This window comes from Argentina silus (assembly GCF_951799395.1).
Source record: "Argentina silus genome assembly, chromosome: 20".
In the NCBI taxonomy this organism is placed as follows: Eukaryota; Metazoa; Chordata; class Actinopteri; order Argentiniformes; family Argentinidae; genus Argentina; species Argentina silus.
This window is the reverse complement of record NC_139674.1, coordinates 7,318,748-7,345,238: the sequence shown is the minus strand read 5'-3', so window position 1 is coordinate 7,345,238 and position 26,491 is coordinate 7,318,748. Positions and strand designations below refer to the sequence as shown.

Genomic DNA, 26,491 nt, shown 5'->3' with positions numbered 1-26,491 from the left:
TGAGGCAAAATCACTTTAATATCAAACTTGACATCAACTGAATGTTCAACTGCAACGCTTGCTAATGCAAAAAGGAACCTAACCTATGACCCCTGATCAAGTGGATTTAAAAAATGTGAACACAAAACAAAGTGCACATGAGCATAATTGAATAGGAATATTTGTGAAAAAGTCTTGTATTCACAGATTACACATATGAAACAAATCACACAGTCATAGGGCATTCATGATGGTGAAGTGTAATGTATTCCAACAAAGCTAGTTTGCCAATGTCCGCAAGATCAATATCAGTGCAGGTAGACAGGTGTACAGTAGTAGTATCATGAAGAAGCAGACAATAATGCATATTTCTACCTCTACAGCACCCATGTGTGTTAGACGTATGAATTACACCATTCAAGTTTGAATAACGGTTCAATATGAGCATAGTCAGCTGCCTGAAACATTACATTATATAGTACATAGTCTCCCATCATCATAATCTTTCCTGACAATGTCAGAATATCAGAATACACTGCAAATGCACTTGTTTCCAGTGTAAAATACATCTGTACAGGATATACAGTAAAATTTTGGAAACACTGATCCAAAAACACTTAATAGGCCTACAACAACAATGTTTATGAAGTCTTTAAAAAGCTGGAAGCAGTTTACTCCGTCTTTCCATGAAAAAAAATCCCAGTTTTCCACGTCCTTGTGCCTTGAGACTTCTCAGAGTGAATTTTACAATTCTAGTAGTGACAGACTCGGTGGCCAATGAGAGGGATGCTGGTCAGAGGGCTATTCCTGTGTGGGGTTGTCCGTTAGGAGAGGGGTGTGGTCACTCGTACGACTGTCCGGGAGAATAACCTGGAAACAGAGGAACAGAACAGGGTAAATACAGTACGCTACCATCAGAGACACACAGATACTCCAGCACATTCCTGGGTTTTTATAGCTTTGGAATTGTTTAGGAATTGTTCTAGACTCACCTCGTTTGGCTTATATGCACCCAGTTTAAAGCGGCAGCAGACTATGTCAAAACAGAAGCCAACGAAGCCATGGAGCATGCCTGTAGAAGAGGAAAAATAAAAAAACGTTTTTAGCTTGGCTTGCTTTTTGGGGGTCTATGGTTCGGTGTTAGTTCATATTGTTTGTATTGTATTTAATGTTTAGAATGTTTAGTATTGTTATACAAATAAATGTGACTGATTGATTGAGTGCATTTTTGCATAAGTTTTACACGGCACAATGTTACATGTCTAACTTGTTCCATAGGGTGACGTCTGTCCCATTCAGTTGTATTGTGTGTGTGTGTGTGTGTGTGTGTGTGTGTGTGTGTGTGTGTGTGTGTGTGTGTGTGTGTGTGTGTGTGGTAAAGCCATGGGGGTCTGTACCTGTGGTGGAGAATATGCCTCCGATGATGCCACACAGCCGGACCAGGAACTGCCACAGGGGCATGTGCTGCTCGCTCACCGTCACCATCAGAGAGCTGGTGTCATACTTCATAAAGATGCCAGACACACCGTGGCTGCCGCTCGCATGGTTTATCACCCGCTCCTGAGGGACAGAGGAGACGGCGTGGTGGTCAGTGTGTGTGTGTGTGTGTGCGTGTGCGTGTGCGTGTGCGTGTGCGTGTGCGTGTGTGTATGTGTGTGTGTGTGTGTGTGTGTGTGTGTGTGTGTTATTCAGCAGACCTCTGCAGTGGTTTCAGAACTGAGCATAAAGTATCTCATCTACACATCTATCAAACCAGCTTTGTGTGTGTGTGTGTGTGTGTGAGAATATGGCTACTGGTCTGTCAGACAGGTTCCTGTGGGGCTGATGCAGCAGAGCTAGCACTAACAAGACATTGTCAGCAGGAGGAGCTATTCCGTATTCCACTTCATGCATTACAATGAGCCCATCCTCCGATTTCTTCCTCCACCAGCCTCCACTGGTACACAGACACAATGTACCTTTAAACACTGCGACATCTCCAGAATTGTCAATGAGGAATATCTGATGGTAAATCTGTACCGAGGGCAACTTTGTGCCAGAGTGATCAAAAGGTCAGCACTGCAGGACTTACTCGCTCGGTCACTGAGAACTGGTGTGTGTCTGCAGAGACCTTGTACGTGTGCAGTTTGGTGGGCACTACCGTGATGAAGTACTGGAACATCTGATTATCTGAAATAATAACAACAACAACAACAACAACAACAACACAATAAGCAAGGCAGAGAACAAACCCACAAAGCAAAGAACTGAACAAATAGAATATTCCTATCCTTAAAACATATTTTGTATCTGTAAGAAAACACATTGAAATAGAGAGTGGCAAGATTCCATTGTAAAGGGATAACATATTGTTAATCTTTAAAGCCTCAAGACTGCACACAATAAGTGTGGGCCTATAATAATATAATAATAATATGTAATCTCTATTCCAATATGCAGGTGAAACAGAGTGCTTCTTTCCCCAGTAGAAATGTACTTGCTTTGAATTGCATGGTAAATAAAGCTATCTAAACCAAGCTTGAGGCAAATCACTTTAAATTACTACAAATAGCACAATTTTCTCCTCACTCTGCAAACAAGTGAGTCATGATACCACACTGTCTAGAGAGTGCTGAACATCTTCGATCAGGGCTCAATCGACCATCATTACTCTGGGTTTTGGCAACGCTGTTTCTGCACAAAAACACAATATCCTTGCAGTAACATGCCTAAAAGTAGCTTACTTTAGCTTAAAAGGCTTACTGCTCTGCTATGCTGCTGTATTGGCGTGGCACGACCTTTGAGTATGAGCTACTGCTGGTGTTGTTTGATAAGGAAACACTGTATTCCTGACCTCAGCAGTAACTTACTGTTTGTGGTGATTTTCTCTGTCCCATCTAGAGGATTGATGATGCCTGGGATCTCCTCTCCAAAAGAGAAATGGTCTATCCGATGGGAGAAGTTGTACGCTGCAAAGCAACGATGAAACCCAGCTCTGAGTCAATCAAGCGGTGGGGGACATTGAACTCTTCTATTTCAGTGAGAATCATTCTGAGAACTTGGTTATCATTCGCCACAGCAACATGCAATGATACTCAATCGGAAAAAGTGACGCGCTAAACAGCCAAATACTCTTCTGCATACAATTAATGTCAGCCTTTTTCTGGTAAGGAAACTTACTGTCATGGCTTACGAAAGCTGCGATGTGAGCGTGTCCACGGGGATGATGGATGGGCCTGAAAGAGACAGAAGATTAGTAGTCTGAGGAGCATGTTTACCTTTAGCAACCACAGAACTCTTGTGTGTTTGTCCATACCATAGACACAGATTATCCTAACCATAATAATTCATGGCATTCCCATACAATTGTAGAGGTTAGGTGTCAGCTGCTGTATATGACACTAGTCTGATGAACCCCTAGGAGGGTATCCTTACATCCACTGTACCATTCTCACACAAAGGGATGTACAAAGGAATGGTCCTCTGTGGCTCAGTAGGTAGAGCATGACGCTAACAACGCTTAGGTTGTGGGTTTGAATCCTGCTGGGACCATATATACTGAAATGTATGCACTCACTGCAATGTAAGTCGCTTTAGATAAAAGCGTCAGCTAAATGGCATGTATTATATTATTATTATTATGTACTTACTTTCCAACTGTGATGTGGAAGTTCCCCGCTACTTTGTTTACATAGGCATGACCATGTATCCTACAGGCACTGAGGGGCTCCGATGGGGCATCCTCCCTGTACGTACACACACACACACACACACACACACACACACACACACACACACACACACACACACACACACACACACACACACACACACACACACACACACACACACACACACCTCTTTATTTGATTTACCAGGTGGCAAGTGTTCTAGTGCAGTAGCTGCACAGATGTCTTTCCTTAATACACCTACAAAACTCCATTAGAACACCATTTCTAAACGAGAATAGACTAACCGAGGGGGCAAGGCAGTGGGGGTACCCTTTAGAACACTCTTGTACAGGACCTCCTGGAGAGCATGCTCCTCCCTCAACCTGTTCTGGATGAGCTGTAGAGTCCTGGGGCCAAGAGGGAGAGACAGGTTAGCAGCACATACAACACTGCCAGAGACAGAACAAGTCAGACACCGGAACTGCATTTGGTATACAGTTAAGTAAGATTCTCAAACTAACTAGTATTGTAAAAGCTGTAGTGCTTACTTGTTACTCACTTCTTTGTAGCAGCAATCTTGACATCAGTGTTTCACTATTCCAGTTCTCAAGTCACCCTAACTATGCTGATTTTCTTATCTGACAACTTTTAAAAGAACACATTTGAATTATGGTGAAAAGTGCATATTGCTTAACTGAGAACTGCTTACCTTTGCCACAGTCTTTGTTGCGGAGACAGATCAAAGATCACCTAAGGAATCACACATAGTAGATCAGACTTGGCTAGGCTAGCTACTTTATGAAGTCCATTTGCAGTCAGAGTAACATACAGGTGTCAGTGTCTACAGGTCTGATCCACTCACAGGCTCATACAAAATGCCATTTGATGTAATCATGGTCTCTGCCAGGTCCAAGATGTCTGCACCCACATCTGAAATGCCACATAGTCAATTGAGATCATTACCACAACTTTGGTATCATTCGGTCATGACAACAATATGACTGTGTTGTTTCAAAGATATGATAAATAAAGGTTGACAATCATTCAAAAGGTTGGACACTTACTTTGGCATCTCATGGCAACAGTTATGTCAATATTTATTCTCATTTTGCTGAAAATTAAGGAGACAAAGACGTGTCGGATTCTGATTCACACACAAACAAAGTATAACCACTACAATATTCACCCCATTCAGACATTAGCCTTTGAAGTTTGCACATACCTAGAAAAGTCCTTATCCACCTCATATTCATACTTCATCCATGTGTCACGATACACAAAAAACTCAAAGAAGGCCAGCAGTGCCATGGCAGTAAATGCTATCAACGACACTGCAGATGAGAGAGGAGGGAGCGGGGAGGTCATTCTGTCATTCAGGCAAATGGACATGGAAACAAGATCAGGGTGCAAACTCACCTGTTCCTCCCGTGGCAGAGGTCTCCACATAGCTCTCTGGGACCTTGGGAAAAGCATCCAGCTCCTTCACCAGGCTCAGGGCTCTCTTTCTGTACAGCCTCCTCATCTTCAGAGAAACGCTCCTCTTCCTCCCTCATACGTGTATCCTGGGACGTTTTAAGCATCAGTTAGTGGTTTCTTCGGTCTGTAACTACACATTTAATTATTGGGAACAATGAATAAGATTCAATGAAATTAGTCTTAAATATGTGGAACAGTCCCATAGATGTTACGCTGTGAAAGAGATTACACTCTGCAGGGCGAGTCATTATTAACTGGCAATATCACTGATAGTGTTGGTGATGATGATGGACTGCACTGTATGCATGGAATGCGGAAGTGCTCAACATGAGATTTAGAGCAGTTGCATGTTAGCTCTAGCAAGCTAGCTAGCTAACAAATAATAGCAATATATGAAAAACAACAGAAATAAACCACCATGAAGGTAAATGGTGGCCCACAATGTCCAGTAGCAGTACCCGTTCATACAGGTAGAGTATCAACAGCCAGCTGCATCTTAACATTACAGAGATTACATTACATTCATTGCGATTTGCTGATCAAGCATAATGTATCGTCTCTTACCTTGATTTCATACGGCTAAAATCCAGTTCAACTTCAATGTTGAGAGTAATTTATGACATTTAAACAAAAAAGATATGCTTTCATACATGCAACAGCACAACTACCATCTGTAAAGTGAGCTATCTGTCACTGTCACTCTCCTTCTTCCTTGTTTTGAATGACGACAGCCGGATTTACGTACCGTCCTTAGCGCCAGCAATGTTGCCATCCTGCCATGAAGCACATTTCCACCAGGTGGCGCTCGACTCCATGAAAACATTGTCCTTTTTGTCTTCTTCGCAGACAGTGGTTTCTTTTCTTAAACCAGTGGCCATGGTCTCATTCAACCAGATTTCTACTTTCTACCATACACAAAATCTATTTATATGGTTTCTACCCTCTCTCGAGTGTTATTCAACTGCTTGGACGTCAGCAGGCATTTGCTCACTTTTTTTAGAGAGACATTCAATGAGAAGGTTATGAATATAACATATGCATAGAATTCTATAGGACTCTTTCTATTGAACTTTATTATTGAAGAGCAATTATCAGTGTAATAACAAGGTTAAAACAAATGACAAAAAAACGGAGCTAATTACATCTTTTTTTTCTCATCAAAAAACATGTTTGTTTCCTCAGAATAACAGAACTGTCTGCATGTTGGCATTTGGCAATGCTCTGTTTCTTTATCTGAAGTAACCCCATCTGTTTACAATTCATAATTAACTCACGGATATTGTCGACTCATGCACACCTTAAAATAGGACATGCAGGTGAGATCTTCTCCTGCCTGAGTGCTGCTTATTCAGACACACCATCCATGTTGACAGCAACTCATTATAAGCAGCATGGGTCTCCGCAGGGAGCTGTCATGAAACCTCAGGGAAAGCCTCAGGCCATACAGACTTTACTACTGATAGAATTTGACCCAAAGACCTGAGCTCAAACAGCAGGTTATTTACACAAGTTGAAACATCCAACGTCAGCTACACATCAAACAGCTGCAAAGAGGCCTTTATTTTGATGTTTATATCACATCACAAATAGCCGAATAGCACGATTATCTCCCATAAAAAAGAGATCATGGTTTTCACCATGTAGAATTATGAGACCAAAACGAAGCCAAAACCAGCAAATAACTACATCTTACCATTTGTGCAGTGCTGAATGCCCTGCATGCATTAGGCCTACTTTGCTATGCAGAGCAGCACAGATGGGCGTATGGGGGATGGGCGCTGTCAGCTCACAGATCAAGCTGTGGGTTGGTAGTCCCATTGCTATTCGCTGTGCACACAAGCACGTAGGGCATGTCAGACATCCTCTATGTGAAATACCAGGGAGAGAATGTCGGGGAGAATTGTGTTGTGTTGCAGGCCTTCTGTTCTCAATAGAAGTCCTTGTCATGTGACCTAAAAATGAGCAGTTTTTTCAAACACATTATGGACAAATACTGGTTAACATTGAAGTCATTGAAAAATAACCACAATGCTCTTCTGCTGAGAGTGCAGCCTCGGGCACCATGACCACGATATGTCAGTTTGCATCATATGATCTTTGTTTATGGTTCAGTCGTTGTGGACTATCTCTGAAGTTATACTGTAATGATCCATCATGAAATTAAATGATATCATCATGATATTAACTAAAGGAAAGACAAAAAGTCTGCCTTACTGTATCACAGTTATGAAATGGTCTGTGTACACATACGCCTACACATATTTTCATTATTTTATGATTAAAAACAACAACAAAAGATGTAATATAAGGCTCTGCATTCACATTTTTACTCTGACTAAGCTCTCATGGTCAATCAATATAATAATTGCTCTGTTCTGTCAAATCTGAGCTGGTTTGTTTAATTGAATTGATAACATCATAATAAGAATCAGGCTATGATCACCCAAAACAAGCCAATCATGTTATCCCCTCAACGCTAAAAGTTGGGTCTTTATTCGATCCTAATCAAATGGAAATAAATCATTTGGAAATTGACGTCAGAGGCTTGCCCAGTCTTAAGCTTTTCTTTCGCATTGAATCGGGTTTTCCTTCGGCTGATTCCGTGTATGGTAAATCAAATCCCCGCCCCACTTCGTTCCTGTGTTGTTAGGGGACAGGAGGAAGATGGCGGCGGCCCTGCTGTACTGTGTCTGCCGGCAGCCGTACGATGTTAGCCGGTTTATGATCGAATGCGACATCTGTAAAGACTGGTTTCATGGCAGGTATGTAGACTACATCTTCCTTCGTACATGCCATTGATTTTAACGGCTAAACTCACTTCAGTTGTTCGGAAATAAGCGAGGATTGTAAAGCGGTGATGACTGCTTTGGTGGGCAAATGGGGTCTTCTATTGACACCAAGTAAGTATCTAGCTTACCAAATAGTGTGTGTTTCATTTACTTATCAACAATTTACAATGTCGAAATGTGTATTGTGGCTGTCTTGCTGTTAGGTCTTTTTAGTTTGAATTTAATCCGACATCAAGTTGTCTAAAGAAATTAGTTGGCCGGATTGTAACGAGCCGTGTCAGTCTCAGTGATCAGAGCTTCAAGCTTGCACTGTTTGTTTGGCCAAAAAGAGGAGCTTGATCAATATGAGACTAAACTTGGACCTGAGTATCGATTGACCGCATGGGTTGTGGGTTTTAATCCAGTTTGTCATCATCTTTGCTTTTTAGTTTAGCGTAGCTGATTTTGTTGTCTGTTTGACAGCCTAAGACCCTGCCAAATATAGGTTACTACAGGCCACGCTCGTTTGTGAAATGTTATGAAACGTTATGAAATGTTTGCCTAGATTAGACTACTTAGACCGAGTTCTTCAATGGATTAACATTTTAGGAAATGTACTATAAAAAGCCTACAATTGAGGAGAGTTGTCCTTGCCTAAGATGTGGTCTAAATGTGGTATATCTTTTAGAATACGCAGCAGAAAACAAGATGGTTGTTTTTGTTGAGCTTTTGATTGACAGGTTGAGGTAGGGTATTTAAATCCCCCTTTCAACCAAGATAGGCACATGGTAAGAGACACCTAGTGGAAGACCGAAGAACTAACATTTAAAGGTATGAGAGGAGGCACGTGTCCCTGGAAAGTTCATGGGGTTTTTGTCCTCATTTTCCCCACTGTGAAAGGAGTTCAAACAAATGCACCCAGACTGTCTAATTATCTTTAGACCCAAATACCTCTCATTGGCTCTACCGCTTAAGCTTTTGACATACCTGTGTGTGATTATTTTATGAGGATTGAATTATTTCACAGAAAATGGCATTATTAGTTAAGTGGCAGACGAACAGGTTGGTGCTTAATCATCGAGGATAATCTCAGCTAGAGACCTGAGCTGCCTAATAAGAGAACCTCTATGAAACTGGTATGGGGGTTATCTTGAGTGCAACCGCTTAAGAATACAATGGCAGTTTCGGAATACAAACGCAGTTTCGCTTGTGTTGAAATGATGGAAGTTGTTACGTAACTCTACACTTACTAGATTGCCAAGAACTCTACGCCCAGAAATGTGGGGTGTCCAAGCCAGGAAAGACTGCCTGCGTCATGTGCCAAAAGAAGGCTAACAAACGTTGGCGCTTCCTCCATTGATGACTAATAAGCAGTGTCTCTCTCTCTCTCTCACACACACACACACACGCTTGCTGCTCCTCTCCAAAAACAGGGGGTGCACCACCTCCACTGTTTCCCACGAGGCATGCCAGATGGAAGGGGAAAGCCTCCATGGCTGTGTGGATAGTAGGCCGACACCAGTGGGGTGGAACGCAGAGGTGTGTGTGTGTGTGTGTGAACTTGTTTTTTCTCACCAGTGTCTGGATACTTAAGGTTGTATACAATATGCTGTGCCACTCACTCAGCACGCAATCAGGTAAAGATTGCATAGCAGTCAGGAAGGGCTCAGGGCTGGTGGTGGTGGTGGTGGGGGGGGAGAGAGAGAGAGAGAATGATGACGACACTGACACTGTCCAGGCATACAGAGCCCATACCTGTGCTTTGTGAGAGCCTTTCTCCCCCTCACAGTCACCCAACAGGCCTGAGCTGAGGACCCATGCTTTAGCAGGAGAGAACACTGCATCTTGTGTCACGTGTTGTTTTTTTAGGCTACGAACTGTAATGAACCCTGTACTGTCAGTGGCTCTCTCCTCAGAGAGCCTCTCTCTCTCTCTCTCTCTCTCTCTCTCTCTCTCTCCCTCTCCTTTGGGAGTGGGACTCCTAGCCCAGCTCATGTCTGGCTCTGCTAGGGAGAGGGTGGGGGTGGTGAGAGACTGGAGACTGGATGGGACACAGAGGGGATGATTGATGGGAGCTCTGTTCTGAGGCAAGTTCAATGCACCATCCGTCAATGTCCCACGGAGGGAGAAAACACTAAAGAGAGATTGATGGCCTCTGCTGTACTCCCTTTAGTGTTTAAAGGAACTTGACTGGTGGATAAGACCCTTCCATGCCACTGTTTATTTTGGAAAAGGAGGGTCGTCTATTGTATTGATCTGTGTGTGTCTGTGTGTGTGATATGTCAGCAATTCCCCCATGGGCCCTACACTCAGGAAACCTCAAGTGATTAAGCTGGTAGTATTGTGTGTTTACATTTATAACCTAGCCTATGTGTCACTTTATTGTGGGAAAATGACATTACTCTCAGATTAGTCAATGCTGATTAGGAGGTCAACAGCATCATGTATTGATTTCCAGTCAGCTAGAGTCATGGTATGATTAGGGGACATGTATAAATGGCATTAGCACGTCATCTAATAAGTGTTAACAAAAAGGAGAATTAGTCTTAATGGGAGATGGGGGTGAAAAAGTGGTTTTCCACACTGACGGGTAAAATGAGGAACTGAAAGGACGATTTCATAAAGGCTGACCACATCAAGTTCAGATAAGTAAGCTCTCATGCACTACAAGGCACCATCCTGTCTGTCTTTCTTCTGCTAATGTCATGATCAGAGACCAGGTGTGTGTGTGTGTGTGTGCAGACTAATTGAGTGTGTTTTACTGCGGCCTAGGTTGGCTGAAAGGGGTACGTTGAGGGCATGTGTGAAGTCGAGAGGGCCTCCCCTCCTTTACAGAAACTCAACATGGCTGCCCCCAAGCAAGGCAAGCAAACTGACCATAAACAATTTGGTTGTGCAGCTCCCTGGGGCACCGCAATGCTCCATAAACAACAAAGCAATCCTCTTTTGTTGTTTCCATGCTTACTAAAGAGTCCTCTCTACCCTACTAACTAAGCTGTGTCCATTCTAGAGGCTTAGGGTTGTTGTTGTTGACTTATCCGGTCTGTCAATGAAATACGTCCCGACACGGGCCCCCTCCATGCCTCTGAGTTCAATTGCTCTGGCTTGGCCACTGTCCAGTGTCCACTTAGTCAGGTAGTCCAATCTTTTGGTAAGAGGGTCAAATTTAACTCTGTGACTGCTGTGCATTTGGTATGGCTTGAGTCAGGTGCCCAACTGCCAACCCATCTTCCTATTATCCGTTAGGGTTAGAATCTGTCAGCTTCCTAATGTAGGCGTGTCCGAATCCCATGTGGGGGGGGGGTTATTTAGAGCTTATAATAATGGCTGAGCCCGCCTCTAGCCTTTGTGTGTCTCTGCTGATCATTGAGAACAATGAACCCCTCACAGCGCTGTAGACTAATGAATAACCCCACTCACACACGAAGGCAGCTCTTGAATAGAGGAAGTGGAAGGAGAGGAGTTGATGGTGTTGGTGGGAGACGAGACGGTCTCTCCAGATTCAGGAGTGGATGTTTAGCTTCATGCTCTGCTTGTGTCCTGCCCCCATCGCAGGGGGTTATCATTGTCTCTGAATAGGAGTGACTTTTCCCCAAATTAGGCTTTATTTTCCTTCAGTGCTGCTGTCACATATCCCTAGCTTAGCCTGCCCCAACTTTAAATCTTTTTGCAGGGATTTTAGATCATCTGTTTACAGCTCCAGAAGGCTTGAATTCAGAGGCAAGGGAGGAAGGAAGGAAGAAGTGGAGAAAAGTCCTTGCACACAGCCTGCTTTCTCTTCAATCCCCCAGTTTCAAAGTCATTCCTGCTCACGGGAAGACATTTAAGCTGTTCCCCATGTCGTTCTTTCTTTCATCCTTTCTTTTTCTCTTTCTTCCTCTGCACTCCGCACCCTGTTCAGTGGTTAATCACTGACGCAGGTGACACATTTGCTGACTCAGTCCCGCGTATGTGGCACAGTGCCCTGCTTCCTGCTGTGTGACCAGGAGGAGGAGGAGGAGGAGGAGGATGATGATGATACGGTCAACTTCTCAGCACAAGCTCACCTCAGCACAAGCTCTTGCACGTCCCATCCAACACTCAGGAGCTCAGGCAGGCTAACATAATAGCCTGGGTGACTCATGCCCCCCCCCCCCCCCCCTCCCCTCCCATTTCTACCGCACTGTGGCTAGGATTCCAGCACAGTGGTGTACAGTGTTATCGTTGCCATCCAAGTTCACGTAGGATGTGGGTGGGGGGGTGGAGGTGGGCAGTGTTGTGTGTGGGGACGCCACTTTGTAGAAGGTTGGATACTCTAGTTTATGACACTAGATATCCCAGAGAGCAGTCCACTTTTCAGTTGCTCCTGTTAGAAACTCCTTCTGGCACTGCTTTGTTTCCTTTACAATTTCCTGCAATTCCCCACAGATCAATGCTGATAGTGGCTAGTGGAACTCTGTATCCTTCCTTCCAGGCCTTCTTGAAAAGATTATCTGTTTAAATCTTTACACCCCCATCCAGCACCTAGCCAACCTTTCAGGCTACCTACCAGACCCTGAGGGAGGGAGTTGGAGCTTTCATGAAGCTATCTTTCTTGATCGTCAAATAAGGGTGTTTTCTGTGTGTTGTGTTGGAGCAAGTCCCAATGTTTTCACACTCTGTGGAGGAATTTGTTTCACTCCCAACTTCCAAGAGTTGGACCTCAAATTGATCATTTAATGGTTCTTCTTTCAGGCTCACTGAACATAAGTTACAGAGTAGGAATTCATAATTGAGACTCGGGAAGAGGAAGAGTTGGTTTGAAATGAAAGATGGAGGAATTCCTGGAGACTTGAAGAGTTGGTTTCCCCAACGAATTAGCCTCTTCATGAGCTAGGCCAACACATCAGTCTGGATCGTTAGAGGTTATGTGGGAGTCGGACTATGTGGTGGTGATGATGAAATGGGCTTGTGTTTTATTGCATAATTTCCAGTATTTGAGTTGCAGATACACTCACTGAACACTTTATTAGGAACACTATACTAATACTTGGTAGGGCCTCCCTTTGCTCTCAAAAACAGCTTAAATTCTTCGTGGCATTGATTCCACAAGATGTTGGAAACATTCCTTTGAGATTCTGGTCCATGATGACATGATTGCATCACGCAATTCCTGCAGATTTTTCAGGTGCACTTTCAAGCTGTGAATCTCCCGTTCTACCACATCCCAAAGGTGTTCTATTGGATTCAGATCCGGTGACTGGGAAGGCCACTGAAGAACACTGAACTCATTGTCATGTTCATGAAACCAGTTTGAGATGACTTTTGCTTTGTGACATGGTGCATTATCATGCTGGAAGTAGCCATTAGAAGAGGGGTATATTGTGGCCATGAAGGGATGCACATGGTCAGCAAAAATACTCAAATAGGCTGTGGCATTCAAGCGATGATTGATTGGTATTAACGGCCCAAAGTGACCCAAGAAAACATTCCCCACACCACCTCCACCATGAGAAGGTGTACATGTTCCTAATAAAGTGGTCAGTGAGTGTATATAAGCTCACATTGGTCTCTGTTCCCGTCAGCTGAAACAAAAGTTCAAAAGTCGTCCTCAAAGTTATTTGTCTTTGTTGACTTGCTAAGGTTCTGGCTAGATTCCTCACATAACCCATTGACACAAAAATGCAGCCTGCAGTTTTTCTCTCCCCTACATGCTTCAGTGGTCATCCACACGTACTGGTAGTTAACACTCTATGCCTGTTCAATCCAGGCTGTTTTGGAAGGGAGCCCTGGTATGCAACAGAGGAATGTGTGTGTGTGTGTGTGTGTGTTGTTGCTGCCTGTGGTTTTGGCTGTTGTGGAGCGGTCGGTGGGAAGGTTGGTGTGACGCTGACACTGTCGCAGTTCTGTGGGAGGAAAACGCACTGCTGTGACTCCACTCTGTAAATAGCCAAAGGTCTACCCCCGGCCCGCAAATGCCTGGAGTTGCATGGTTAGTGCTGGTGTCCTTGTGAGAAGTACCAAAGTACAGAGGCACAGCCCACACCAGGAAACCAGAACAAAACAGAACTGTTCTCTTGTCGTCATCAAGGTTGCTTGACTTTTCACACTTCGGTGAAAGAATGAGTCAGGAGTAAAAGGTCATGATAGGTCATCTTGTAAACACTGCTCTCTAGTGTTTCTTGCTCCCTACTTACCTCTCTCTCACCCCTTACTGCCCCTCTTCAACACACACACACACACACACACAAGCTGCCACGCGGACAGTTTATCAGGGTTGTGATATCTTTAGGAATGACCCAGTGAGAGAGAAACTAGTACACTATCTTCTTTTCCTCAATGCTTTCAATCACGTAAGCAAAATCTCTCCAGACGAAATATAAGCTAACGTCTCACTGCATTGGCGTCCCTTGTAAATGTACTGTACAGGGCATGGACCCTGGAACTAGCTATATCGTACACAGAATATCAGTGCAAAGCCTGTTTCCATAACAGCTTCGCTGGTGTTATGATCCTTGAGGAAAAGGCTCTCATACCCCGTCCCTTGATGTATGACTGTGTGTCACACACAACACCACGTTAATGTCTCTTCAACAGTTGTGTACCCTGAGTAACCTGGCGTCTCCTCCCTTCCTCCAGCTGTGTCCATGTGGAGGAGCACCATGCCATGGATATCGATGTTTACCACTGTCCCAACTGTGATGTCCTACACGGACCCTCCCTGAGTGAGTAACTGCCTGTGTGTGTGTGTGTGTGTGTCTGTGTGTGTGTGTGTTTGTGTCTGTAAATTCTCTCTCCTCTGTCTTTCTTAACATGTTCCCCCTCTCTCTCTCTATATATATATATCCCTCAGTGTCTCTCTCTTTCTCTCCCTCTCTAATCATTCTTCCCTCTCTGTGTCTGTCTCTCTCTCTTTCTCTCTCTTTTTCTTTGTGCTCTTTCTGACTTGTGGAAGGATGATGGACCAACCCCAGGGGACTAGGGCCTATACTCTCTGTTGTCTGATTTAGAGGGGGGGTTAATCCCTGAGAGCCCAGGGAGGGGGGCGCAGGCAGCCATTAACAGGCTAATTGAATGGTGCTGCGTTCCTTAGACTTCGATCAAACATGGCCCTCGTCTCAGCCCCTGTGCTCGGGGTTGAAGGGGGAATAGATATTGACGACCGTGGGGGGCATCCATAATTCACAAGTCTCAAGATGATTTATTGGATAATTGAAAAAGAACCAAATATTATTATTATTATTAGGACTTTGATATCAGGTCATTCACTGGCCCTGGTGATTGTTTTCTCTCCCTGCTGACGTTCTGGTTCCTCCCTCCTCTTGCAGTGAAAAAGCGTAACAACTGGCACCGTCACGACTACACAGAGCTGGACAATGGCACCAAGCCGGTGCAGGCAGGCACCTCTGTGTTTGTCCAGCAGCTACAGAACAAGACGTTCGCCAGGTAGGTTCTCCCAAGTAATGGATTTACAAAAAGTAAACACAACATACATATCAACATGCATACATACAATTTGCCATTGATTGAGCATGTGTTTTCTGACTTGGGTTGCAGCGGGGAGGAGATCATGATGAAGATGCAGGGAGAGCAGGTGACCCAGAGGTACCTGGAGAAGCACGGCTTCTGCTACCCCATACAGGTGCCCAACCTGGAAGGACTGGGCCTCAAGCTTCCTCCCCCCTCCTTTTCTGTCAAAGATGTGGAGCAGTATGTGGGTAAGGATATTGTGTGTGTGTGTGTGTCCCATTTGCAAAACTCCCACTGAGTCAAAATAAATGAGGGTAGTAGGGCAGCCTTGATGATGTTGATGACCAACCCATCATCTGTCCACTGAATGTTTTATATACAGACTCAATGTACTGCTTTGAAATGAACCATCAAAAGCTAATGAACGCCTTCTTGGCTAACAAGTGCATATTACTCTGCGGGCACCATCTGTGTGTCAAACAAACAGGTTGCCAGGTTCATAGTGTTCTACCCACTTATCAGCCATCAACCTATGGCTGAATGAGCCCTAAATGAGGGGAGGCTAGGCTTTCACTGCCCCCCATATGACCACCACGGTTCTCCATTCAAGGTCTGGTTCTCCCTGGGCTCCTGTTACAAGGCCATTACCAACCGCAGCGATCTGGAGTCCCAACCCAGAGTTCACTTTTGTTTTTATCATTAAGTTCAGATTACAGCCCCTTCTCCTATGCGCTATTCAGCATTAAGCTGCTCTCGTTTGACAAGGCACAGGTGTTGTGAGTGGGAGTGGATCTCCTGGAGGATCACGTTCCCGTTCTTACAGTTGGGGAGACAATGGGAGGTGGGACTGGGAGCTGCTGTCTGCTGGTGCGCAAGCCCAGACCACCAAGGTGCGGGGTCAACCGTCTGCCATTTTGTCTCCCCCCTTAGTGCTCAACGGTTGATTTTCGCATTTCGAGTTGTCATTGAAATGTCATGAAAGATGCCTTCAAGAACCTCCTTCTTCTAGTGTCTTGGTGGAATGTGAGGCCTGATCTAGGCACATTGCTTGTAACACAGATAGTTCTATATCTATTTAGTTCTATATCTATGAATTGAATCCACTGTTAAGAGGCACCTACTACTACTGTCCATTCTGGGGCTGTGTGGTGTGTGAGGCTGTCAGTGTGAGCATGCTCCATACTGCCCCCTCTAGAAGGCTCCCTTAACTCCAGCTGTTCCCTGTCATCAAACGCTAGCCAGCTGGGCCCGGGGGCGGGGGGGAGGTTGGGGGTTGGGCTTTATAAGGGAGGTGTGTGTGGGAGGTTGGTCAGGGGTGATGGTGGGGTTGGGGGCGCAGCTGTCCCACACCCACCCCACACTGCCGACAGGCACAGTTTCCGGCCCCCCTCTCTGGCCCTCCAGAGACAAGGACATGCCAGTGAGCCCACTGACTTCAATTAAAAAGAGTTCAAAAGAATCAGTGTCTCTTTAATTGCTATTGCAGTCTTTTGTCTTTGCCCAATGTGTTGTAGCTAAACGAGGTGTTGCAACTGTTAAGACACTGCATTTGTAACATGAATCGAAAGACCAATGAATGAGCAGATGGGTTTTCATTTCCTGTGGTGGTTACTGCTGAACAATATGACTTTGCCAGTAATGACATCGTCGCTGTTCTCTTGTCCTCCTTTTCAGGCGGTGACAAAGTCATTGACGTCATTGACGTTGCCAGGCAGGCAGACAGCAAGATGAAACTCAGAGAGTTTGTCAAGTATTACTACAAGTCCCAGAAGCCCAAGGTCCTCAACCTCATTAGCCTGGAGTTCTCTGATACCAAGTAAGTTGTGCTATGCGCCTACTCTGAAAACAATCCACTGCTATCAAACGGATATTTAGCTGAAGTACAACAGCCACCACGGAAAGGCTGTCAAATTCAGTCCCTCCTCTTGTAATAACAAGGTATTAGTGACCCTGCCTAAACCAGTGTTGCCCCCCTCTCCTTTTCAGGATGTCTGAGCTGGTGGTGGTGCCTGACGTGGCTCAGAACATGTCGTGGGTGGAGAACTACTGGCCTGACGACTCCTTCTTCCCCAAGCCCTTCGTCCAGAAGTACTGTCTGATGGGGGTGAAGGACAGCTACACAGACTTCCACATAGATTTTGGCGGCACCTCTGTGTGGTACCACGTTCTCTGGGTGAGTGTGTGCCTTGTCCTATTGTTAGGGTAGTTCATCATAGTTTGGTCCATGTTAAGTAAGTCAATAAACGCCCTCTCCCCTCCCCTCCCAGCAACACATTGATGATAAATCAAAGCCCTCATCACTTTTAATGGTCACTGACATTTTAATCAAGTGTGTTTGTACATGCAGGGCTATTTAGAGCAATCTAGGCTGATTGGTTACACTGGTGGAAGGTCACCTCCCCAGTCAATTTCTGTGTCGACGATCTCCAGGGGCAGCATAGCCCCCTCAGTCATAAATTCTCCCTCAAATGGCCACAAACTAGCTGCTGCTAATCAGAATCTGTGCGTGTGCATAACATGATATCCCCAGGTTGGCTCGAGCTCCGGTTAACTCCCTACTCTCTGTCCTTCTCTTTCTAGGGCGAGAAGATTTTTTACTTGATAAAGCCAACCCCGGCCAACCTTGCACTATATGAAGCGTGGAGCTCCTCCCCCAACCAAAGTGAGGTGTTCTTTGGGGAGAAGGTGGACAAGTGCTATAAGTGTGTCGTGCCGCAAGGAACCACTCTCCTCGTCCCTACAGGTGTGTGTGTGTGTGTGTGTGTGTGTGTGTGTGTGTGTGTGTGTGTGTGTGTGTGTGTGTTTTTAGATATCCGCATTTAGATATCGTCCCTAAAAAACCTTTGGCACAGAGTCATCAAATTCTTGGAACGGGGCCCACCAGGCAGTTCCCAAGTGTACACAAACACACACACACTTATTTTATATCCAGTTACATTAGAGCAATTGATGCTTGGCTGTTCAAGACTAGCCCAGCTGAGTACCATAGTACAGTAGCCTAGTTGTCCCTCTTCTAGAAAGTTTTAACATCATCAAAATAGACAAAAGCTAAAATAAGTTTCCCAGGGTGCCTGCCAGGAAAATACAGATTTTATTTGTTTTACATTGAGGACCACTCATTGCCATGGGAACATGGAAAAGGGAATCTTTGCCACGGCAACAGGCACAACACAACATTCTAGATGTTCACAATACAATGGAAATAATACAAGGAAATACAAGTAGAGGTAAATGAGGTGAAACCAACCGTATTAGAAGAGCTTAGTGCTCACGTTCCTTACCCAAACCTCCTGCTTCAGCATGTGATTTCTAATTCACCTCTCGCATTCCTTCTCTCGTCTTGGTGACATATCGAACCCTGTAAGACTTGTTTGGTATCGACCACAGTAAGCTAAGCTGGTTAAAAACAGGTTTGCTCTCATGTATGCAATTGAAAAACAGGTGACTTTCAGAGTGAGCCTCATCACTAGTTGACTTCAGTCACGTACTTAATGCACTAATCATCTTACGGGTCCCTTCAATCTTCCCCCAATGAGGATGTCATTGGCCTTTGTGAAACACTCAAAAGTTCTCTCTTCAACTGCCCAGAGAGAACATCCAAGATGCAGGTTTCATATGGAAAGCTAGTCATGACTCTCTGTGTCCAGCTGGGTCTCTTATCTGGGAGGTTGAGGGGTGTGGAGAGGTGGGATTTGGGGGGGGGGGGGGGTGAGAGAAGAACGGAGGTCACTCAACCACATCAGCCTCTCGGTGCCTGCAGTATCAGGCCTGCTTCACCGCTTGTCCCTGCTTTCTCTCAGTTTCAGCAGTGTAAAGAGCACTGCTTTATCTGAGAGGGCAGAGACTATGCTTATCCAGGGCAGGGCTATTATGTCGGACAACCTTATCTTAGCCAGATCACACTGAACAGAGATAAGCCTGCGTAGGTGTTATCAGACTGGCCGGTGTATGTGTGTGTGTGTGTGTTCACGTCTGTGTGCGTGCCTATTGACCTTGTTTATTCAGTGAGTCATTGGGTCAGCCATTGAGTGAATGTGTGTACTCTGCTGCCCCCTGCAGGATGGATCCATGCCGTCCTCACCTCTCAGGATTGCATGGCGTTTGGAGGAAACTTCCTGCACAACCTCAACATTGGAATGCAGCTCAGGTAGGCTTCTTGAAGAAATTATCTGTCTACAATACCCTAGTAAAGCACACCTGCTCCATCGACTGTATGACTGTGAGATGACCCTTTCCCTGTACGACCCCCCCCCCATCCAGGTGTTATGAAATGGAGCGTCGCCTGAAGACCCCAGACCTCTTCAAATTCCCCTACTTCGAGGCCATCTGTTGGTACGTGGCCAAGAACTTGCTGGAAACCCTCAAAGGTGAGTGAAGCAGAAGACCCCGTGAGGCACACAAAACCCTCCTTTCTTCAGGGTCATGTGGTTTAACCCCCCCCCCCACTACCACCACACACACACACACACACACACACACACACTAATTCCTCCACTCTTCTCCATTGTCTCCCAGAGTTACGAGAAGACAACTGCGCTCCCCAGACCTACCTAGTAGAGGGAGTGAAGGCTCTGATCACTGCCCTAAAGACCTGGCTGAAGAGAGAGGTGAGGGCACCAGCTGGACACAGATCCAGTTCACTTTACTTCACTACACTCTGTCTCCAAAATGGCCTGATGCACATCTGAATGTTCTGAATGGTGTCTCCCAGCTGAGGTCTGATAGGGGAGGTCACATTGGTTTGTCCCGTATCTGATGGCATGGTGCCTTTTCTGGAAACAGAGGTTCTCTGTTCAAACCCCCCCCCCACCCCTCCTCTAATTGTCTGTGGAACGTTCTGTCTGTGCAGTTCACGGAGCCCAGCAGTGAGGTCCCGGATCATATCAGGCCCAACCATCTCATTAAAGAGCTCACTAAGGAAATCCGTTACCTAGAGGTAAGGCCAGCCTAGGGTCACTTGGGGGGGGGCTTTGGGGTCACCTTTCTGCAGGTGGAGGACCACTTACTATGGGGAGGGTTGTATAAGGAGGCTTAAGTCTGTCACCCGCTATAGCAGAACAAGTTCAGTGTTGCCCCTGGTCTGTGTTTGACAACTTGTCTCTTAGCTTGCTCCTCACATCGACGTGGAGTTGATGTCAAGATTGTGTTCAAACCTGTCTGTGTCTGTGTCTGTGTCTGTGTCTGTGTCTGTGTCTGTGTCTGTGTGTGTGTGTGTGTGTGTGTGTGTCTGTGCGTGTAAAGGAGGACCAGGCCAGTGGCGGCAGGCCAGTGAAATCTCAGGGAGGCGGGGCCGGGGGGTGCCCTGCCACACGCTCCACGCAGGAGAGGGTGTGCCAGGCTCGGCGGGCAGCCAGGAGGCTCCGAGAGCAGCAGTGCCAGGCCCCCAAGCTACCCTCCAACCTGGACATCCTGGAGCGGCACACACGCGAGGTCCTCAAGAGGCTGGAGGTGGGACCTTTGGAGGAGGTGAGGACCGCATGTCACTGATGACATACAGCGCCCTGCGCAAGTCATAGGACAGTGAAGCATTTTTTCTTCTTTTGGCTCTACACATCCAAAAGTTTCGGATTTGAAATCAAACAATGAGTGTGAGATTAAAGTAGGGATTCTCCGCTTTTATTTGATGGTATTTGTGTACATATTGGTTTCACCATTCAGAAATTACAACACTTTTTTTATGCCAAATGAAGAAGAAAAAAAATGCTTCGCTGTCCCATTAATTACGCACTGTATATCACACATTTCATTAGCTACATTTGTATCTGCCTGGGTTCGGTTGTGAATATTGATGGTGTCAGGACCAATAAAGGGAGGTGATTGAGAAGGGTGTGGCCGTAACTCTGTCACCGTCTCCGTGTACCACGCAGGACCTCACCTTCTGTACCAAGGAGTACGGCAAGTTCAACAAGGTGTGCACGGCATCTGCTGCTGCGTCCGCCGCCGCTGCGGAGAGTCTGGACAACAACCACCTGCCCATGACCATGGTCAACGGCAGAATCATCCGGTGAGAAACCCCCCCCCCCCCCCCCCCCAAAAAAAAAGTTTCACAGTTGTTTCTACGTTTCTCTGAAACGGTGGTTAAGAACTCCGACTCGCACGGTCTTTCAGGTGGCGTTACACTTGGCTGTGGCATTAAAACACACACATGTTCATGTTGAAGTTGAAAAGAAAATGGCTGAAGGTTTTTCGATGGGTCAGGTCACGTCAACATTCACATACACGCGAAGGAATGACTGTTTGTTTCCAACGGTAACAAGCTGAGGACACATTGTATGTAATAATAACCGACGACGTCACTGTGTGCAGAGACGTGAGGAGGCCGGGCATGGGGAGTCCGGTGAAGGCGGAGAGCGAGAGAGTGTCTGTGAGTCAGCTGAGGAGACGAGACAACCACGACCACGACATCAAGACCGAGAGGACGGGGATGAACCTGGAGCAGCACGGCATTCTGGGAGGAGAGGAGAAACCCACCCACCTCAGTAAGTCCCCCACTGTCCATGGGTGGAGTCCTGATGTAGGCTGAAATGATGACTTGAATATCTGCAAGGTCTGGGGGTCTATGACTGCTATTGCATTTTGTTGACATTTCTTGATTTTATTTGCAATCTGTATAATAGATACATAGAATATAAAAAACAAGGCCATACATACATTCTAAAAAATCTTAAAACTTCAAAAAGCAAACTGGATGACATCATATGTCTACAGGTCAAGTTCAAGTAGCCTGTTGGTTTGAACATTCTCTTACTGTATGCAGAGAGGAAGTTGTTTGTTGGCTGTCACTCTCTCTACTCGATGGTTCACATGTTTGTGGTGTTGTTGTTCCCAGGGGGTCTTGACAGGGTGAAAACGGAACTCAGGGAAGAAGCCTTAGGGCATTCGGACGCGTCAGACATGGAGTCGGACAGTGACTCCGCCACAGAGGTACCTTTTATATTTACCATGTTTACCATGACCGTGTCTGTCTGCCTCTACCCTGTCTGACAAAACACTTTCTTTTATATTTACCATGTTTACCATGACCGTGTCTGTCTGCCTCTACTTTCTTTCTCCTGTCTGAGAAAACACTTTCTTTGAATGCCGATGTATATTGTGGTGTCTGACGTCCCCTTCTCTTCTCTAACCCTAACCCTCTTCTCCTCCTCAATGTAGCAAAAAGCCTCTTCGGAGGACGATTCAGGGAGCTCAGAGGAAGAGGAGGAGTCGGGCTCTCCCCAGAGAGCCTCAGGGCACACCATAGAGCTGGACCAGGCAGACCAGACACTCAGGCACAAACACAAACCACTCAAAAGGTATGTTTGTGATGATCTGTGCAGATGAAAGTGGCAGCTGTATTCCACTGAATGATCTTGGTTTTAGCTATTACAAAATTTAATTATGTGGTTTTTTGGGGGGGGGGGGGGGTTTGCATATGTGTCTAGAAATCCACCACTGATAATGCTGTTCAGTTTTGCAATTTCATAATAATGGATGATAACGATCAGGATGAAATTTAATTTGACTGAGAAGTTCTGCACAGATGGCTTTTGTGAAGTGCTACAGCCGGCCGTAATTGAATAAGTGTGTCTCTGTGTGTCCTTGTAGAGAACGTCCTACCTCACCGAGCACAGAAGAGGCCATTCAGGGGATGCTGTCCATGGCTGGCCTACTCTGCCCCTCCAAGACAGACGAAGGCGCCAACGCCCAGGAGCCGTGGTGGTCCAGCCCAAGCCACGGGCAGCACCAGCACCAGCGTCGGGTCCAGGGGGACAAGAGCCCCATGGACAGCCAGGGCAACAGCAGCAGCGAGGCCTGGGACAATCAGGGGCTCTCCCTGGGGCCCCACATCCCCCTGAGCCACGCCAACCCAGGGACAGACTACCAGTACTGTGAACCCTCCATGTCCCCCCCCCTGCACCCATCCAAGAGGCACGCCTCCAACCCCTCTCCCATCAGCAACCAGGCCACTAAAGGTTTGAGGCCAACTTTTATTATTCACTTTGGGACATTTGTTTTCTTGTTGTTGTTCTCTGGGATTTTCACACTCTCTTGGTTCGATGTTGCTCTCTGTATTGATCACCTGCCAGCCATTCATATTGGATCTGTTTGGTTGCTTTTCAGGCAAGCGGCCCAAGAAGGGGATGGCCACTGCCAAGCAGAGGCTGGGGAAGATCCTGAAGCTGAACAGAAACAATCATGTCTTTGTGTAGAGCTCCTCTGAAGGTCCCAGGCAGAACAGGATATGGGGGGGGGGGGGGGCGGGAGGAGAGAGGGAGAGAAGGCCCCTGTGTGATGCCCCTCACATTGGGATCCTGTCTCTACATTTTGTTGAGACACCTTTGTGCTTAAGAAATCACTGCCTGTTTAACGGCCCACCTGAGAGACTTGGACCCCCTACCCCAAACACACACACACACACACACACACACACACAGCATGCTTAGGAGACAGGGTATTGGATTTACACAAGCAAGCGCGCACGGCTTCACTGCAAGCACACTAATCCAAAAGGGAAACTAAAGAGCATGTGGATTACTCTTCAACTGCAGGGAAACTTAGAGAGAGGATTCCAGAGGGCATTCAAAAGAGCCAAGGAAATGCTTTGGGACATTTCAGAGAACCTTTTTTTTTTTCTCTGTAGCAGCCGGCTACATCGCAACGTCGGACACTCAGCCATAACATCAGAAGACCTGCTTTGATGCCATGAACATCTGCATCTTGTTCATAATTAACGTGATTCGTTTGAAGCTTTTCTTCTTGCCAAGCCTTTCGTGACGATCTGCAGCATAATGAGCTGGGTGAGGGGGGCAGGGGGGGGGGACTTCCCATAGGCTGAGACTGGTATTGATGCACCTGACTCTGTGTCTGGGCTCTCTCTCTCTCTCTCTCTCTAGCAGGGCCCTCCTTGGCCCTGGGAAAAGAAAGGTGCAAAGGAGATTAACTGAAAATTTCAAAATGGTGCTTAATGTTTGTACGTCCTCCATGCTCCCCCAATTCCCCTTATTCTCAATCACACCAGCAATAATGACTTTTGAGGAGTGAGGAGATTTGATGGAGGCAGCACTCTCTTGCAGCTACAGTCTCTCCCTGCCACATTGGTGACACTTATCTATTTAGAGACAATATGCCGTCAGTGTTTGAACATTATGGTGGCAAAAAAAGAAAGTACAACACCTTTACATCATCAGGTCTGTAACAACTACATCTCATAACGTCACCCCTTCATTGGCGCCACTCTTCTAATATACCACTCAGAGGACGAGGTATGGCTTTCATATCAGTAGGCTAATGCTTTAAGTAAAGAGAATAGGGCAACGAGTAATCTCCCGCAGTTCTGAGCCGATCGGCACAGTTTTGGGCTCTTAATATACCACTCTGCCCACCCGCATAATAGAGGTTACTTCTAACTCTTGGACCGGACTTAGTGAACCATGTGCTTTTGGCCCCACTACTGCCGCCTGTTGGTCGAAGGGAGAAAATGCTGAGAATGCTGCCTCTCAATAAGAAATGTGTTTCGAATAGGACTAGAACACGAGTTGCTTACTTGATATAAATATTGATAGTGAGAAAAGACTCATAATATCCTGCTTAATTTATTTCTTGTTTTGTGAGATGTTTGTATTTGATGTTTTATTTTGGATGGAATCTGAATGATGTATTTATTAATTGAACGAGGTGAATAATGATTTTATGATATTTTAAACCTCTGCTATTCTGGGCATTTTCTTCTAAAGGTTATTTTTTTCTTCTCTCTTACTCTGACACTTCTTGTAAATGTGGATACATTCTAGACCTCCTTGTGATCATGATCTATTGTGTAGAAATTAGCCTCCCTGACAGCGCTTTTCTCATCGTCGATTCTCTCTGAGAATAGTAACACCCACCCACATGGGATCTTGAAACTTTATTTCAACTTCCTGTCGTGGTTTCCGCTCAAATTGTTCCCATGGGTTGTTAGGTTTATTTGTTGGAAAATAGAAAAAAAAAGAATGGGTTATATTTGTAAGAGACTTTTGAGAGAGTGTTACCACATGCACCTTTACTAGGGCCAATACTTTTTATCACAATTTTCTTCTTCTGAGCCACAGTGGTCTACCCAAAGTCTTTTTTTTAAATTATTCTTATTTCGATTAAATGTACGCTTGGAGAATTTCAGTGAGGTGAGAGATTTTTTTGTAAGTGATACTAATGATGTATGGTGCTGAAGTGAGGAGTGTGTTTTGATTGGGGTTTGTAGTTGTTCACTCTCAGGGAATGAAGCCACAGATATGACCTCTGATTGAGTCACCAGCCACACAGTATGTTCTTCCAGACGGTCCCCTGCCACTGATCCATTTTCTCCATATCGGTAAGCAGTTATTGGAAATGACCAAGATAAAGAAATTATTATTTTGCGGTCATCTCTGTGAAGACAATACAACTAATGACAAATTCTGCCTAGCTCTTGAACAAGTTTTACTTTATCAATTTGAATTCGGTGACTAGGAATTTATCATCACACAGCATTTACCCTTTCAAACGGAGCAGATCTAGCTTGCCCCCACTTTATTCTGTGCTAAACGCTCGGCCTGATCCTCAAACACCCTCTGAACATGTTACCAGAGTAAATGGCACTCAAGCTTACTCTTGCCAAGTAGCTTCAAAAACCACCGTTTGACTTGTGGTACACATGACCTGTGAGTGAGTGTGTGGTCTTTCACTCGGCCCTAATGAGGTATTTCACATAATCCTGGCACAAAGAACTTTAATGGGTTCCCCTCCGTAGAATACAAACAAGTGTTAATCGCATTGCCAGACTGATTTCTTCCTTGACTAACACTACACTTTCATCTCTGAACTCTTTGCATGCACCACCACTCGTCTGTGTAACCACGAGAGCTAGCCTGCAGGCAGGGTTTGTTTGAAGCCGTTGGTAACCCTTGTACAGTATTTATTTACCGTAGCTTTTACATACAGATCCTTGTGTTCCCCTGTGCATTAATTCTTCAGATGGTTTGATTTAGATATTTGATTTAAACCATGCAAACACTGGCTTACTGTGACACTGTTACTTACATTGTATATTTGTTTCTGCATTTCAAATTGCCTGTAAATATAGAAACTGAAGAAAAATCTTTTTTTTCTGCTGGTGTTTTTTTTCCCCTCAATTATCAACTGCCTGAGTCTCACACTAAACACCACCATTGTGTGCCATAACAATTTCACATTGGT

General features: G+C 45.4%; 2 protein-coding genes across 4 annotated transcripts; one reads left to right on the top strand and one right to left on the bottom strand.

Annotated features, from left to right (window-relative positions):
- On the bottom strand, positions 1 to 5,811 carry LOC310820572 (endoplasmic reticulum-Golgi intermediate compartment protein 2-like). Of its 2 annotated transcripts, none has more exons than XM_083692275.1 (14): positions 5,670 to 5,811; positions 5,046 to 5,235; positions 4,852 to 4,960; positions 4,694 to 4,740; positions 4,492 to 4,559; positions 4,339 to 4,379; positions 3,935 to 4,036; positions 3,609 to 3,704; positions 3,139 to 3,194; positions 2,829 to 2,927; positions 2,051 to 2,148; positions 1,377 to 1,539; positions 972 to 1,051; positions 1 to 849 (listed from the first exon to the last, which is right to left on the bottom strand). In XM_083692275.1, exons 2-14 carry the CDS (start codon positions 5,149 to 5,151, stop codon positions 781 to 783), a joined length of 1,134 nt encoding a protein of 377 aa, XP_083548401.1. In that variant the 5' UTR covers positions 5,152 to 5,235; positions 5,670 to 5,811; the 3' UTR covers positions 1 to 780. The 2 variants fall into 2 exon arrangements, with proteins under 2 accessions (XP_083548401.1, XP_083548400.1); XM_083692274.1 differs by having other exon boundaries at positions 5,046 to 5,191.
- A 1,919-nt stretch (positions 5,812 to 7,730) lies between these two features.
- On the top strand, positions 7,731 to 26,483 carry kdm7aa (lysine (K)-specific demethylase 7Aa). Of its 2 annotated transcripts, none has more exons than XM_083691686.1 (18): positions 7,731 to 7,867; positions 14,471 to 14,556; positions 15,160 to 15,277; positions 15,389 to 15,549; positions 16,976 to 17,117; positions 17,288 to 17,474; positions 17,882 to 18,044; positions 19,361 to 19,448; positions 19,562 to 19,668; positions 19,817 to 19,908; positions 20,151 to 20,237; positions 20,543 to 20,767; positions 21,169 to 21,305; positions 21,608 to 21,780; positions 22,131 to 22,225; positions 22,454 to 22,593; positions 22,886 to 23,253; positions 23,402 to 26,483. In XM_083691686.1, exons 1-18 carry the CDS (start codon positions 7,770 to 7,772, stop codon positions 23,488 to 23,490), a joined length of 2,556 nt encoding a protein of 851 aa, XP_083547812.1. In that variant the 5' UTR covers positions 7,731 to 7,769; the 3' UTR covers positions 23,491 to 26,483. The 2 variants fall into 2 exon arrangements, with proteins under 2 accessions (XP_083547812.1, XP_083547811.1); XM_083691685.1 differs by lacking the exon at positions 7,731 to 7,867 and adding an exon at positions 7,970 to 8,005.
- Positions 26,484 to 26,491: the final 8 nt, after the last annotated feature.

What these genes read in the sequence shown, in the direction of transcription:
- LOC310820572 (XM_083692275.1), bottom strand. Translation starts at nt 5,151, where the DNA reads ATGAGGAGGCTGTACAGAAAGAGAGCCCTGAGCCTGGTGAAGGAGCTG. An exon ending in AGAGAAAATCACCACAAACA is followed by an intron (nt 2,149 to 2,828) that starts GTAAGTTACTGC and finishes TTATTATTTCAG; the next exon opens with ATAATCAGATGTTCCAGTAC. An exon ending in AGGCATATTCTCCACCACAG is followed by an intron (nt 1,052 to 1,376) that starts GTACAGACCCCC and finishes CCTCTTCTACAG; the next exon opens with GCATGCTCCATGGCTTCGTT.
- kdm7aa (XM_083691686.1), top strand. Translation starts at nt 7,770, where the DNA reads ATGGCGGCGGCCCTGCTGTACTGTGTCTGCCGGCAGCCGTACGATGTT. An exon ending in CACTCTCCTCGTCCCTACAG is followed by an intron (nt 18,045 to 19,360) that starts GTGTGTGTGTGT and finishes TGCCCCCTGCAG; the next exon opens with GATGGATCCATGCCGTCCTC. An exon ending in ACAGTGACTCCGCCACAGAG is followed by an intron (nt 22,226 to 22,453) that starts GTACCTTTTATA and finishes TCCTCAATGTAG; the next exon opens with CAAAAAGCCTCTTCGGAGGA.